General features: G+C 44.7%; 1 protein-coding gene across 1 annotated transcript; it reads right to left on the minus strand.

Moving 5' to 3' along the window:
• Nucleotides 1–10,466: 10,466 nt before the first annotated feature.
• On the minus strand, nt 10,467–14,483 carry LOC100087919 (transcription cofactor HES-6-like). Its single transcript, XM_029071930.2, has 4 exons — nt 14,305–14,483; nt 13,185–13,280; nt 12,976–13,054; nt 10,467–11,351 (listed from the first exon to the last, which is right to left on the minus strand). The coding sequence occupies exons 1-4, from the start codon at nt 14,365–14,367 to the stop codon at nt 10,927–10,929; spliced, it is 663 nt and encodes a 220-aa protein (XP_028927763.1). The 5' UTR covers nt 14,368–14,483; the 3' UTR covers nt 10,467–10,926.
• Between the last annotated feature and the right edge of the window lie 920 nt (nt 14,484–15,403).

Below are 15,403 nucleotides of genomic sequence, written 5' to 3' on the forward strand. Positions count from 1 at the left end.
CTATCCCTGTCACTGCCCACTGGGCACCCTGCCTGGTCAAGTCATAATTTCTCTGGGACTCAGTCTCCTTCCTATCTGAAAAATGGGCACTTAACACCTGTTCCCCTCCTCCAACCCAGACTGCCCCCCTCAGGCCGGACAGAAACCTCATCCCACCTGACCATCTTGCAAAGAGCCCGGGCCTGGGAGTCAGAGGTCATGGATTCAAATTTCGGCTCCGCTACTTGTCAGTTGTGTGACTGTGGGCAAGTCACTTCACTTCTCTGTGCCTCAGTGACCTCATCTGGAAAATGGGGATTAAGACTGTGAGCCTCACGTGGGACAACCTGATTACCATGTATCTCTCCCAGCGCTTAGAACGGTGCTCTGCACATAGGAAGCACATAACAAATATTCATTCATTCATTCAATAGTATTTATTGAGCGCTTACTATGTGCAGAGCACTGTACTAAGCACTTGGAATGTACAAATCGGTAACAGATAGAGATAGTCCCTGCCGGGCTTACAGTCTACTAACATTATTATCTATACCAACACTTAATACAGTGCTTGGCACAGAGTAATCACTTAACAAATATCGCAGTTATTATTATTATTATTTATGGAACATCTACTCAGTTGAAGCAGTAAACTAAACACCAAAGAAAGGCACAGGATAGTTTAAACATTGTCCAAGCTCACAGTCTAAGAACAAAGGGGGGAGAATGGGAGTAGTTTGGAAAAATGGAAATAATAAAAAGAACAAAACAGTGGAACAAATGATAAGACCAATAGTAAAGATAATAAGAAAACAAATTAACTGTGGTATTTGTTAAGTGGTTACTATGTGCCAGGCACTGCACTAAGCACTTGTGTAACTAAGCACAGGTTAAACATTGTAAAAGGCAAATCAGGTTTGACACAGTCCCTGTCCCTCATGGGGCTCACAGTCTTAATCCCCATTTTAGAGATGGGATAACTTAGCCTCAGAGAAGTTAAATGACTTGCTCAAGGCCACACAGCAGACAAGTGGTGGAGCCAGTACTAGAACCCATGACCTTCTGACTCCCAGGCCCGTGCTCTCTCGTCTATGCCAAAAGGCTGAAGGAGCAGTTTTCAGACTTCATTGTTCCAGCAGATTGGTCCAGAGATCAGCAGTCACCACCTTCTACATTTGGATAGCATGAGGCTTCTGTGTCTTCTGCTTGCCCCACTCCAGTGGGTCAGGGACTCGGAGGAAAGAACAACACGACCCCTAGATAGGGAGTTGGGAGAAAAAGCATCTTCTGGTGGTCCAGGACACTGGTGGAAGAAGGGGAGTAGCAGAGCGAGGCTGCATGGAATGGCTGCTCCATCTCTGCCCACCCTGCTCCATCAGGGCCCAGACAGAAACTGCAAGGGCCATGCGAGGCTACCGGTAAGAGCTGAAATTGATCAATCAATCAAATTTACTGAGCGCTTACTGTGTGCAGGGCACTGTACTAACATCTCGTTATATCCCGGCTAGACTACTGTGTCAGCCTTCTCTCTGACCTCCCTTCCTCCTCTCTCGCCCCGCTCCAGTCTATTCTTCACTCTGCTGCCCGGCTCATCTTCCTGCAAAAACGATCTGGGCATGTCACTCCCCTTCTTAAACAACTCCAGTGGTTGCCTATCAACCTCCGCTCCAAACAAAAACTCCTCACTCTAGGCTTCGAGGCTCTCCATCACCTTGCCCCTTCCTACCTCTCCTCCCTTCTCTCTTTCTACCACCCACCCCGCACGCTCCGCTCCTCTGCCGCCCACCTCCTCACTGTCCCTCGGTCTCGCCTATCCCGCCGTCGATCCCTGGGCCACGTCCTCCCGCGGTCCTGGAACGCCCTCCCTCCTCACCTCCGCCAAACTGATTCTCTTCCCCTCTTCAAAACCCTACTTAAAACTCACCTCCTCCAAGAGGCCTTCCCACACTGAGCTCTTCTCCCTCTACTCCCTCTGCCACCCCCCCTTTACCTCTCCGCAGCTAAAGCCTCATTTTCCCCTTTTCCCTCTGCTCCTCCACCTCTCCCTTCCCATCCCCACAGCACTGTACTCGTCCGATCAACTGTATATATTTCCATTACTCTATTTATTTTGTTAATGAATTGTACATCGCCTTGATTCTATTTAGTTGCCATTGTTTTTACGAGATGTTCTTCCCCTTGACTCTGTTTATTGCCATTGTTCTCGTCTGTCCATCTCCCCCGATTAGACTATAAGCCCGTCAAACGGCAGGGACTGTCTCTATCTGTTGCCGACTTGTTCATCCCAAGCGCTTAGTACAGTGCTCTGCACATAGTAAGCGCTCAATAAATACTATTGAATGACATAACAGACACATTCCCAGCCTGAATCGAGCTTACAGTCTAGAGGGTTTAGCCTTAAGGGCTACAGACTCAAGTGCTTAGGTGATGCAGAAGGGAGGACAAATAAAATGGTGGGGTATTGATGATTGATTTATCAGGGAAGCTCTTTTGGCAAAGATGTGATTTTAAGAGGGTTTTGAAGATGGGAAGAGTGGTGGTCTGTGGGATATGAAGAGGAAAGGAGTTCCAGACCAGAGAGAAGATGTGGGAAAGGGGTCAGTGGTGAGGCAGACAAAATGGAGGTATAATCAGTCAAAGTATAGTGAGAAGGTTGCATTATGGAATCAAAGTGTCGGGGTTAGGTTGTGGTAGATCAGTGAGGTAATCACATGTCTCTGTGTGTATTTGTGTGTGTATGTGTGTGTGTATGCACGTGCATGCTTCCACATGTGTGTGAAGTGAACATGCTTATGCTGTGGGGACATGGGGAGAGTTTATGTATTCCCTGGTGACTTTAGAGCTGTGGACAAGGGAGTCAGAGGGGACCTTAGAGATTGGATTTAGAAACCTACATGCAAATTGGACACTTATTTCCATTTTTTTTAAATGGAATTTGCTAAGCACTTATCATGTGCTAGGAACCAAACTAATTGCTGTGATAGATACAAGCTACTTAGGTTGGACACACTCCCTGTCCTACACAGGCCTCACAGGCTCAATTCCCATTTTCCAGTAACTGAGGCACAGAGAAGTGAAGTGACTTTCCCAAGGTCACACAGCAGACAAATGGCAGAGCTAGGGTTGGAACCCAGCTCCACCTAGGTCCCGGGTCTGTGCTCTATCCACTCATTCATTCAATAGTATTTATTGAGGGCTTACTATGTGCAGAGCACTGTACTAAGCGCTTGGAATGCACAAATTGGCAACAGATAGAGACAGTCCCTGCCCAATGATGGGCTTACAGTCTAATTGGGGGAGACAGACAAAAACAATAGCAATAAATAGAATCAAGGGGATGTGCATCTCATTAACAAAATGAATATGGTCATAAAAAATATATACAAATGAGCAGACGAGCACAGTGCTGAGGGGAGGGGAAGGGAGAGGGGGAGGAGCAGAGGGACAAAGGGGAAAAGGGGGCTTAGCTGAGGGGACGTGAAGGGAGCTGATAGAGAGGCAGCAAAGGGAGCAGAGGGAAAAGGGGAAACTCAGTCTGGGAAGGCCTCTTGGAGGAGGTGAGCTCTAAGTAGGGCTTTGAAGAGGAGAAGAGAAGTAGTTTGGCGGAGGTGAGGAGGAAGGGCATTCCAGGATAGCGGGAGGACGTGGCTCAGGGGTCGACGGTGGGATAGGCAAGAATGGGGGACGGTGAGGAGGTGGGCGGCAGAGGAGCGGAACGTGCGGGGTGGGCAGTGGAAAGAGATAAGGGAGGAGGGGTAGGAGGGGGCAAGGTGATGGAGAGCCTCGAAGCCTTGAGTGAGAAGTTTTTGTTTTGCGCAGAGGTTGATAGGCAACCACTGGAGGTTCTTAAGGAAGGGAGTGACATGCCCAGAGCGTTTCTGCAGGAAGATGAGCCGGGCAGCAGAATGAAGAATAGACTGGAGTGAGGAGAGACAGGAGGAAAGGAGATCAGAGAGAAGGCTGACACAATAATCCAGCCAGGATATTATGAGAGCCTGTAACAGAAAAATAGCCGTTTGGGAGGAGAGGAAAGGGCAGATCTTGGCGATATTATAAAGGTGGTCCCGGCAGGTAGACCATGCTGCTTCTGTTTCACCGTGCTCTTTCTGAATTATCAGAAAGAAGAGTTATTAATAGTTGGAGACAGAATGGTTTTGTGCCTTTGAGTCACCAGATGCTGGGGTCATTGCCTCTAGAGTATGAGAAGCAGCATGGCTCAATGGAAAGAGCACAGGCTTGGGAGTCAGAGGTCATGGGTTCTAATCCTGGCTCTGCCACTTGTCTGCTCTGTGACCTTGGGCAAGACATGTCACTTCTCTGGGCCTCAGTTACCTCATCTGTAAAAGGGGGATTGAGACTGTGATCCCCATGTAGGACAGGGACTGTGTCCAACCCAATTTGCTCATATCCATCCCAGCACTTAAAACAGTGCCTGGCACAGAGTAAGTGCTTAACAAATACCAGAATTATTATAGTTATTAATAATAATAATTAATAAATTACAGATATATACATAAGTGCTGGGCAGCTGAGGGAAGGGAACAAATGAGGGTGAAGCAAAAGAGAGTGAAAAAAGAGGAAATGAGAGTTTAGTCTGGAAGGCCTCTTGGAGATGTGCCTTCAGTTAGGCTTTGAAGATGAGGAGAGAAATTGTCTGTCAGATATGAAGAGGGAGGACGTCCCAGGCCAGAGGCAGGACGTGGGTGAGAGGTCAGTGGCAAGATAGACTAGATCATGGTACAGTGAGAAGGTTAGCACTAGAGGAGCGAAGTGTGAGGGCGGGGTTGAAGAAGGAAAGAAGTGAGGTGAGGTGGGAGGGGGCAAGGTAATGGAATGCTTTAAAGCCAATGGTGAGTTTTTGTTTGATAAGAAGGTGGATGGGAAACCACTGGAGATTTTTGAGGAGTGGGAAAACATGGACGGAATGTTTCTGTAGAAAAATGATCCAGGCAGCAGAGTGGAATATGGACTGGAGTAGGGAGAGACAGGAGGCAGGGAGGTCAGCAAGGAGGCTGATAGAGTAATCATGGTGGGCTAGGATGAGGGGCTTGGATTAACATGGTAGCAGTTTGAATGGAGAGGAAATGGCAGATTTTAGAGATCTCGCAAAGGTTGAAAGGGCAGGATTTAGTGTTAGATTGAATATGTGTGTTGAATGAGAGAGATGAGTCAAAAATAAGGCTCAAGCAAGGAACGGGGAGAGAATGAGACATCACTGCCTGTTTCTTTATCTAACCTGAGGCAAGACCACATATTTCTGTGACTTTTACATATTCAGTTTGATAAATTATTGATTGAACCTGGTCTCCTGTGATATATATAGTGATTACAGCACCAACCTAAGCTCAAACTTTCTTGAGCTAATGGAAGTACTGCTGGAGAAACAGGAATTGCAGCTTTAGGTAGCACCATTGTCTTTCAAATCTGCGTTTGTGGTTGTTTTCACAGAGAAAACCCTTGTTGGAGGCTTGCCTTGCCTAACTTTATGGGATACCCCCTCCAGAATGAGAATGTGATCTATGTAGACAAAAAAGTGTCAGGGTGTCCCTTTCTGCCACCTACCAGACTACCAGGGTGGACTCTTGGATTTATTTGGCTGCCTCTGTGCTTCCCTATAGGACATTTCTTTTGTGAGAATCCATGCCCCCAAGAGGTAGAGTCTAGAGTTAGGATTTTTCTAGATTAGCATGGCCTAGAGGATAGACTACAGGCCTGGGAGTCAGAAGGACCTGGATTCTAACCTGGCTCTGCCACTTGCCTGCTGTGTGACCTTGGGCAAATCACTTAACTTCTCTGTGCCTTAGTTACCTCATCTGTAAACTGGGGGTTGAGACTGGGAGCCCACTGTGGGACAGGGACTGTGTCCAACCTGATTATCTTCTTTCTACCCCAGAAATTAGTACAGTGCCTGGCACATAGTAAGTGCTTAACAAATATTATTACCAGACCATTCAAGGGACGGACTGTTAGAGCATCGCAAGTCTCCTGGACCGAGAACCTGAGCATAGGAAGTGCCTGTCACATAGTAAACGTTTAACAAATGCCATTATTATTAATAATAATAAAATGTTATCAATCCATCCATCAATCAATCCGTGGAGTCGACTGAGGGCTTACTGTGTGCGGAGTAGATACAGCAGATTTGGGAGGCATGTTCTCTTGCATAGTACCACTCATATTCTCCAGAGGGACCTACTGCAAGACACCCCCCCACCCCCGCCTTAGCATGTTCTTGCTAGGGCTTCCATGCTTTTAGATTCACTGGGGAAACCCCAAAATTTTAGCTAAAACCTGGCCAAGTTGCATACTATTTCACTTAAATTCCTAAGTAAAAAAAAACTGAGAAATTGTGTGCAAGATGGTAAAGTGGGGAGAGGGGATACTGATGGTCCTGAAGGATTTTCAACGTTTTAAGTCACTTACCCATCCTTTCGGCTGTCTTTACAAGTCCCCAAATAAGCAAATAAGCATTAAAATCAACGGAGGGCAGAGAACTTCGGGCTGTGGAGTGACTTGCCCCTTATATACAGATGAGCGCCCCCTAGTGGAGTTTTGGAGAATTGTGGGCTGGATTGATAACCCAACTGCATTTATATTTTTCAAGGTGTATATTTTCATTCAATCGTATTTATTAAGCGCTTACTATGTCGCTTACTATGTGCAGAGCACTGTACTAAACTCTTGGAATATACAATCGGCAACAGATAGAGACAATCCCTGCCCAATGACGGGCTCACAGTCTAATCCGGGGAGACAGACGGACAAAAACGAGACAACATAATCACGATAAATAGAATATATATAGTAAGTGATTAACAAATGCCATAGTGTATATACATATATTCATACACTATACAAATGCACATACTCTATGGTATTTGTTAAGCACTTACTATGTGCCAGGCACTGCCCTAAGTGCTGGGGTAGATACAAGTTGATCAGGTTGATCACAGTACCTGTCTCACATGAGACTCACAATCTTAATCTCCATTTTACAGATGAAGTAACTGAGGCACAAAGAAGTTAAACCCAGACATTGCTCTGCCATCTGTCTCCCCAGATTAGACTGTGAGCCCTTCACTGGGCAGGGATTGTCTTTATCTGTTGCCGAATTGTACATTCCAAGTGCTTAGTGTAGTGCTCTGCACATAGTAAGCGCTCAATAAATACTACTGAATGAATTAACACCGTAAGCACATAGTAAGCACTTAACAAATACCATCATCATTATCATCATCATTATTATTATTATTATTATTATTATTATTTAGTCCTTGTTCCCACTGGGGCTCACACTCTAAAGGGGAGGGAGAACAGCTACTGAATCCCTATTTTAGAGATGGGGCCCAGGGAAGTTGGGTGACTTGCCTAAGGTCACACAGCAAGCAAGTGACAGAACTGAGGTTAGATCCCAGGCCTCCTGACTCTCAGCTCTGTGGTCTTTCCTCTAGGCCCCTCTGAGTGAGTGATGAGTGGCACTGGGACTCCAGAAGGGAAATAAGGACCTTCTTGTCAGGGACTTCATCACCCAAGGGGAGAGGGGCATTGTGGAAGGGGAGTGGGGAGGAATACTTAGGGATGACATTGAGGGGCAAGGAAGTTTACTAAGTATGTTGTCTAGGTGAACAATGAAGTAACCTACCCCTTCTTGCAGCTCTTGTTTGAGGTTCCAGGTTTAGGTTTCAATAGAGAGGAATGGAGCAGCAAATGGAATGATGACCCAGAGAATATTAACTGAATCGTCCTAAAGTTTGAGAGATTTTAATGGAAAGAGCAATAGCTTGAAGAGTCTGACCCATTTACTTTTTGTCAACTTCCATGAAAAACTTGAAATACATTTGAAACGTTCAAAGATCAAATTAATTGAAGAGTCCTCTTTTTATAGATTTAATTGTTAGAGGACAAACACCAAATCAAAATGATGGGCTGAAAGGATTATTTTCCTAATTATTTATGGTATTTATTGAGTACTTACTGTGTGCAGAGCACTGTACTAAGGTTTTGGAGGAGCATAACACAACAGAGTTGGTAGACATAGTCCCTTCTCACAATGAGAAACAGCATGGCCTAGCGGAAAGATCACAGGTCTGGGAGTCAAAGGGTCTGGGTTCTAAACCTAGTTCTGCCAAATGTTTGCTGTGTGATTTGGGCAAGGTACTTCACTTCTCTGTGCCTCAGTTCTCCAGTTGTCCCTCCTATTTGGACTATGAGCCCATGTAGGACAGGGACTGTGTCCAACCCAATTCACTTCTATCTACACTAGCTCCCAGAATAGTGTTTGACACATAGTAAGCACTTAGCAGATACCGCAAAAAAGACCTTACAGTCTAGAGGAGAAAACAGGCTTTAATGTAAATAAATAATTTAAAATTTATAATTTGTAGATAGGTACATAAGTGCTGTGGGGTTGAAGGTGGATCAAATATCAAATTCCCACAGGTCACAGATCCAAGTGCATAGATGACACGGAAGGGAAAGGGAGCTGGAGAAAAGAGGACTTAATCAGGAAGGCCTCTTGGAGGAAATGTGACCTAATTTCCATGATGTACGCATAGTCCCACCAATTCAGCATTTCACAAAACTTCCCTGAAATAGCCAAACCCTGATATTGTCTCATTCGGCACTGTGGCCCCTGAGGTTTGGAAACGTGGACAAGACCATTTTTCCTGTGCCTTCTATATACCCAATGGATGAGTTTTGAAAAGCACATTTGATTATGAAGGGCTATACTCTTTCCAAATATCACTATGAAAGGAGGGGAACCAGAAAGCCTCAGTTCTTGACAAACTGGTGAGAAGTGATAAAGCAACAGAGATGATCTCTGGTAGCGGTTCCCTGATTCTGTATTGCAAAGGAGTTGTTGTTAAAGTTTGTGCCCCGCCCTCATTCTGCCTGACTTCTTCTTTTCATGTAAATCAGCTGGTGCTCCTACTATCCCTGTGTGACCCACTCTAATGGCCTTTCAAGGTTGCTGGATAAAAGGAGAGCGTTTCAGAGAGAGGGAGAGAAGGAAAGAGACCGGGGGAGAGATGTTAAAACACAAGGTGTTGGCTTTCACACTTTCAGCACAGCATCAAACAAACAAGCCTGCATAATTAAGCCCCCTTTTCGAGGGGGGTCATGAATTAGTATGCAGAGTGTTTGTTTTAAGAAGGCCCCTTTTTCTCTCAACTGGAAGGAACTTTTTTCAGGGCCTTTGACTTGGAAACAGGGACCAAATGCTGTCTAGGTGTTTTAACACTGATCTCGTAAACCACAGTTTAAGAGAGGCTTTGAGAGGGTGTCTTTACCTTCCGGTTTTCTTACTCCTGAAATTCTTTCAGATCCAAACTTAGAGAGTGGCGGGATCAGGAGGAATGGTGTTTCACTTGTACTAAACATCTTCACTGTAGTTCACTCGGTGGCTGATGTAATTATTACTGTATTTGCTTTCTTTTCCAGAGCACAAGTACATGCGGTATTTGAAAAAAACAAAACGCAGTGGGCTGACTGACCTCGAGGGTAAGAAAGGAATGAGTTACACACATTTTTGAAGTGAATTAATTCTTTAACCAGTGCTCCCACCACCTCTTCCATTATTACTGATAGTAGTAATACATTTTGGCATCATAATAATGGCAGCGATAAGCCCGGTCCTACTATGCTGTTAGAGGTACAGTTAAAACGAGTCTCTGGCCATGAAGGTCCTGAAATGCATGGAAAGCTGAATTATTGAATGATAGAGTGAGATGAAATGAATCATTCCTCCTAAAAAGCCTAGTGATAATAAACTATAGGCACCAAGTCCTTAAGCAGTTAGGTAAGCAACCCAATTAGTAAAGATCAATTTGAGTGACCTAAGTGGATGAAATACTGTGCTTGGCAACAAATCATACGTTTTTACTAGGAAACAGATTTTGGTCTCAATTTGCCAGTACTTGTCAGTTGAGGAAAGAATGGTAAGCTCATTATGGGCAGGGAATGTATCCTTTCTATTGTTGTGTTGTACACTCCCAAGTGCTTAGTGCAATGTTCTGCACAAAGAAGCACTCAAGAAATATGACTGACTGATGTGAGCAGTCAGGAATTACTCCCCGAAAGTGCCTTACTAAAGCACAAAAGTTACATCCCTCTATACCCTCCTCCTCTCTCCTTACCCGAAATAAGAAAACAACAAAAAAGTAAAAAATACAATTCCTCCGTTTCTCTCCTACTGTTGAAAACTCAGGCCAAGTAAGTAGTCAAAGCTCTAGTTTAGGCAGACATTTCAGAAAATACCTATGGACATTCAATTTATAATGATAATAATAATAATAGTATTTGTGAAGTGCTTACTATGTGCCAGGCACTGTTCTAAGCCCTGGGATAGATACGAAAATAACTGGGTTGGATACAGTCACTGTCCCACATAGGGCTCACAGTCTTAATCCCCATTTTACAGATGAGAGAACCTAGGCACAGAGAAGTTAAGGTACTTGCCCAAGGTCACACAGAAGACAAGTGGTGGAGTCGGGATTAGAACTCATGACCTTCTGACTCCCAGGCCCCTGCTCTTTCCATGGGAGTCAAATCCAGATTTCTTGAAATGATGCATGTAACACTGAGGATAAGGTTGGGGAGAGATTTGGGAGTAGTGTGCCATACTGAGAAACACCTCAAGCATCTGTTTTTATTAGTAGGATGTTAATTCTTTTCATAGCCTTGGGAATGGGGAGAAAAGTTACAATTGATAGGCCCTAAAGAGCAAGAGGAGAAGTTTTGATTACAATAATTTAATTGCATTAAATAAATACACAATAATAGCCGCCTTCTACAATGCAGGCTACACAGAGGTTTACTTCTGCTGGAAGTACCCTGGTCTTTAGGACACCCACTAGAACAGTCCTGTTCCAAAAAGTGCTTTAAAGAAACATATCTATAAGATATATATAGAACCGCCTCGGATTAGAGGGAAGGTTCTAAACAGTTTTACCACGGTCTCCACATATCTAGTGCCCCCAGCCCTCTTGGCTGGTGGTTATGTGAGAGATTGGGTTGCAGTATCGGGACTGGAGAAGGAAGAGGTGACTGAGGTGGATTCTTCTCAGAGGGCTTGTCCTCCTTGAGGGAGGACTGGTCCCGAGGCGACGTAGGGTCTGGAGCCTTTCCCTTTCTGGAGATGGGATTTTTCCCAGCTTCTGGAGGGGTGAAAGTTGAGGTGGAAGACTTCATGGAGGTTTTACAGGTTTCTTCACTGGATCTGGGTAACGACTTGAGAAGGTGATTGAGTAAACGGGCCCCCAGCGTCCTGTCCATCCACTCGCAGGAGAGCAGGAGGTTGTGAACTTCATGCATGCACTGAATGTAGCCGGTGCTGAATCTCTGCTGAGCTTCCAGGCCCTCTGTGGACTCCTCTGCATGAGAGAGCGGGCTTTAGAGTGGGGCTAGCTCAGCCTGGTTGTGCGAACGGCTAAGAGAGTTTGCTTCAGAGGGAGAATGGAACAACTGAAGTGATGTTGGCTTTTAATTTGGATTTTTAAATAGCGGGATAAAATAAAAATCAGTCTCACATCAAATGTAGGAGAAGTTGTAGCCTCGAGCATGGGTCTGGGTGTCATAAGGATCTGGGTTAATAATAATAATAATGTTGGTATTTGTTAAGCACTTACTATGTGCAGCGCACTGTTCTAAGCGCTGGGGGACATAGAGAGTCATCAGCTTGTCCTACGTGAGGCTCACAGTCTTAATCCCCATTTTACAGATGAGGTAACTGAGGCACAGAGAAGTTAAGTGACTTGCCCACAGTCACACAGCTGACAAATGACAGAGCAGGGATTCAAACCCATGACCTCTGACTTCCAAGCCCGTGCTCTTTCCACTGAGCCACGCTGCTTCTCTAATCTGGGCTCTAATCTCAGCTCTACCACTTGTCTGCTGTGTGACTTTGGGCAAGTCAATTCACTTTTCTGGACCCCAGTTTCCTCATCTGTACCAGGGGAATTAAGACTGTGAGCCTCATGTGGGACATGTACTGTGACCAATCTGATAGGCTTGAATTGATCCCAGTGCGTTGTACAGTTCCTGGCACTTAATAAGTGCTTAACAAATACCATTAAAAAAATTATTATGGGAGGAAGTCTAGGGTTGCTGAGAAAAAAGCATACCCCGCTTTCTGAAAGAACCAGTTCTCTAGTCCCATCTAGTGGTACAGATAAATTTTCAGAAAGGACTTTAGTGTAAATTGGAAATGACCTTGACAGGTCAGTTTATATTGTTTCTGGTACTTGTTGAGCTCTTACTATGTGTCAAGCATCGATCTAAGCTCTGGGGTAGATACAAGTTAATCAAGCCGAACACAGTCCCTGTCCCACATAGGGGTCACAGTCTAAGTATTAGTATTATTAATCAATTTATTGAGCGCTTACTGTGTGCAATGCACTGTACTGAGCACAATATAAATTCAGACACATTCCCTGCCCATAGCGAGCTCACAGTCTAGAGGATTAACTCACAGTAGGAGGGAGAACAGGAATTGAATCCCCATTTTGCAGTTGTGGAAACTGAGGCACAGAGAATAATAATAAATAATAATAATGGTATTTGTTAAGCACTTACTGTGTGCCAAACACCTTTCTAAGTGCTGGGGTAGATGCAAGGTAATCAAGTTGGACACAGTCCCTGTCCCACTTGGGGCTCACAGCCTTAATCCCCATTTTGCAGAGGAGGTAACTGAGGCCCAGAGAAGTAAAGTGACTTGTCCAAGATCACACAGTAGGCAAGTGGCAGAGCCGGGATGAGAACCTATGACTTCTGACTCCCAAGCCCGTGCTTTTTCCACTGAGCCACTCTGCTTCTCTAAATTAAGTGACTTTCCCAAGGCCACAGAGCAGGTAAGTGATGGAGCCAGGATTAGAACCCAGGTCCTCAGACTCCTAGGTCCATGCATACCCCATTGTCTAATAGCCCTTCAGACATCTCCACTCTGTGCAAAAAGAGTCATAATAAATATTTGCAGAATGTTGATAATGAAGAACTCACCCATTATCTTGTTATTTTGGATATTCTGGAGATGTTTCACCGTCATTTCAAGGATATCTGCTTTTTCAAGCTTTGATTGCTGCGTTTCAGAGAAGGGGAGAGAGAGAGGAAGGGCGAGGGATCTCATTTAGGGTGACTTGGCCTGCATTAATAAGCAATTTCTTTTAAAGGGAAACGAGGGAAAAAAAGAGATTCTGATCTGCACTTACATCCAGATGAAAGGCACCAACAACTGCTTCCTTCAACTGGTCCAAACAGTTGTTAATCCTTTCTCTCCTTTTCCTCTCAATCAGAGGCTTCCTTAACTGGAAGTGAAAAATCAGAGTGAGGAATTAAATATACTTGTTTTGTGATTTATTCTTATCAAGAGGCCTTCCTCAACTAAGTCCTCATTTCCTCTTCTCCCACTCCCTTCTGCGTCATCCTTGCGCTTTATTCACTCCTCCCTCAGCCCACAGCTCTTATGTACATGTCTGTAATTTATTTATCTATATTAATGTCTGTCTCCCCCTCTAGACTGTAAGTTCATTGTGGGCAGAGAACATGTCTACCAACTTTGATATACTGTACTCTTCCAAGCGCTTAGTATAGTGCTCTGCACATAGTAAGCACTCAATAAATACGCTCATATATTTTGTGGATCTGTGAGTGGCAAGGCATAGATCTTAACTACCTGCAAACACAGCAGGATAAGAGGAAAATATTGGGCATAGGACATCTGATTATTCTCTTGGGATAGGAACATTGTAAAATCCATTTATGGCATTCTCGCTTGTACTTACATGTCTGGATCATTTTTCTTTCTAGAACTTAAGCAACTTTTCCTGTTCTAATTCATGTCATTTCCCTTAATGTGTAATATTTTCTTTGGGGGATTTGACATCAGGGAACGTAATTACATGCCTATAAACACGAAAGTCCTGTTTGCACGTACACAGGCTGTACCAAACTGCATACTTATCAACAGATTGAATAATACACTAAAACTTTCTCTGCAGACTACCTTCAATAACAAATCTCTTTGATTTCAGCAAACTGTAAAATTTCTCAAGGTTCAAATGATTAAAACTTTCCCGAGCATACAGTAGATTCTCCCATAGATGGAGGCAGGCAATGGAGACAAGTAAATCTGCAGATTGAGTTTCCGCTAGCATTTAAGTAAACTTACTCTCTGCAGAGGGCCTGTTTCTACAGTTTGTCCCACGATGTGCCCAAATGTTCATGAATCCTAGGAGGTTCCCAGAGAATGATTGTCAATCTGCAAAACGAACCCCCACTTTTCCAGACCCTGCTATTATTGCAATTCATGGGTGATGAGAAGAGGCCTACCTTTCTTTCCTCCTTGGTGCTGGGGAGTTTGTGCACACTGCCAGCCATGGCTGTAGCAGTCATAATCCAGCTTGCTTGCCCCTCCACGCAGTGCAGAAGTGGCAGAAGAAACCACTTTTTCAGGGGCTTCTTCCTTTCGCAATGAGCTCTTTGCTTCTCTTGACTCTTCCCCCCCACCCCACAACAACCGGCTTATATTTATAGCTTGGAATTAGCATGTGAATGAGGGTACTCCTCGGTTGCACTGCTTTTCCCACAGGAGGGGTCGGGCCCAGAGGCTTGAGGACATCAATCAAGGCTGACAGGTCACTGCTTCTTTTCAAAGGCCGCCTGACACCCTCCCCCAATCTCCCCCGCCACCACACACACACACACACACACTACCCTCCAGATAGCAGCAGATGTCCAGCCTACAAAGCTGGGCTTTGCCGGATTCTTTTGTGAAGAAGCAAGCACGCAAAAAGAGGGGGGGGGGGTCCTTAGAGCCTGGTCGCCCATTTCCCTACTTAATTTGCCCCGCTTCCTGGGAAAAAAATGGACTGGGAACCTGTCGGTTTACACCTGGGACATTTTCCCTTCTGGCCTGGAAACCTGGGTGTCTTGTGTGATGGTTAGGGTTCCTCACTGGGCTGGTACCTCCTTGGACCAGAAAAACTCCATCCCCCATCTCCCCCCAAATCTTCCCTATTCCTTGCCATCTGCATGGAGGAATAGGAACCTTTGTGGGCAGTCAGCTTATCCTCTGGATTGAAAGCAAGTTGTGGACAGGGACTGTATCTGTTTATTGTTGTATTCTCCCAGGCGCTTAGTACAGTGCTCTGCATACAGTAAGCTCTCAATAAATACAATTGATTGATGAGCCTACCAACAGTGTTACATTGTACTCTCCAAAGCATTTAGTACAGTGCTCTGCACACAGAAAGCATTCAGTGAATATGACTGATCACACATGCTGTAAGCAGGTAGAATTTTTACCCATCTCTCTCCCCTAAAATTCATCCCCCAGCTGAAATCAAGGAGCATGTCAGGAAAGTGGCCCCAAGGATAGGTCTAATAATAATAATAATAATAATACTTGTGGAATTTAAGTCAAATACTT

The sequence above is a fragment of the Ornithorhynchus anatinus genome, chromosome 1, assembly GCF_004115215.2.
Source record: "Ornithorhynchus anatinus isolate Pmale09 chromosome 1, mOrnAna1.pri.v4, whole genome shotgun sequence".
Lineage (NCBI taxonomy): Eukaryota > Metazoa > Chordata > Mammalia > Monotremata > Ornithorhynchidae > Ornithorhynchus > Ornithorhynchus anatinus.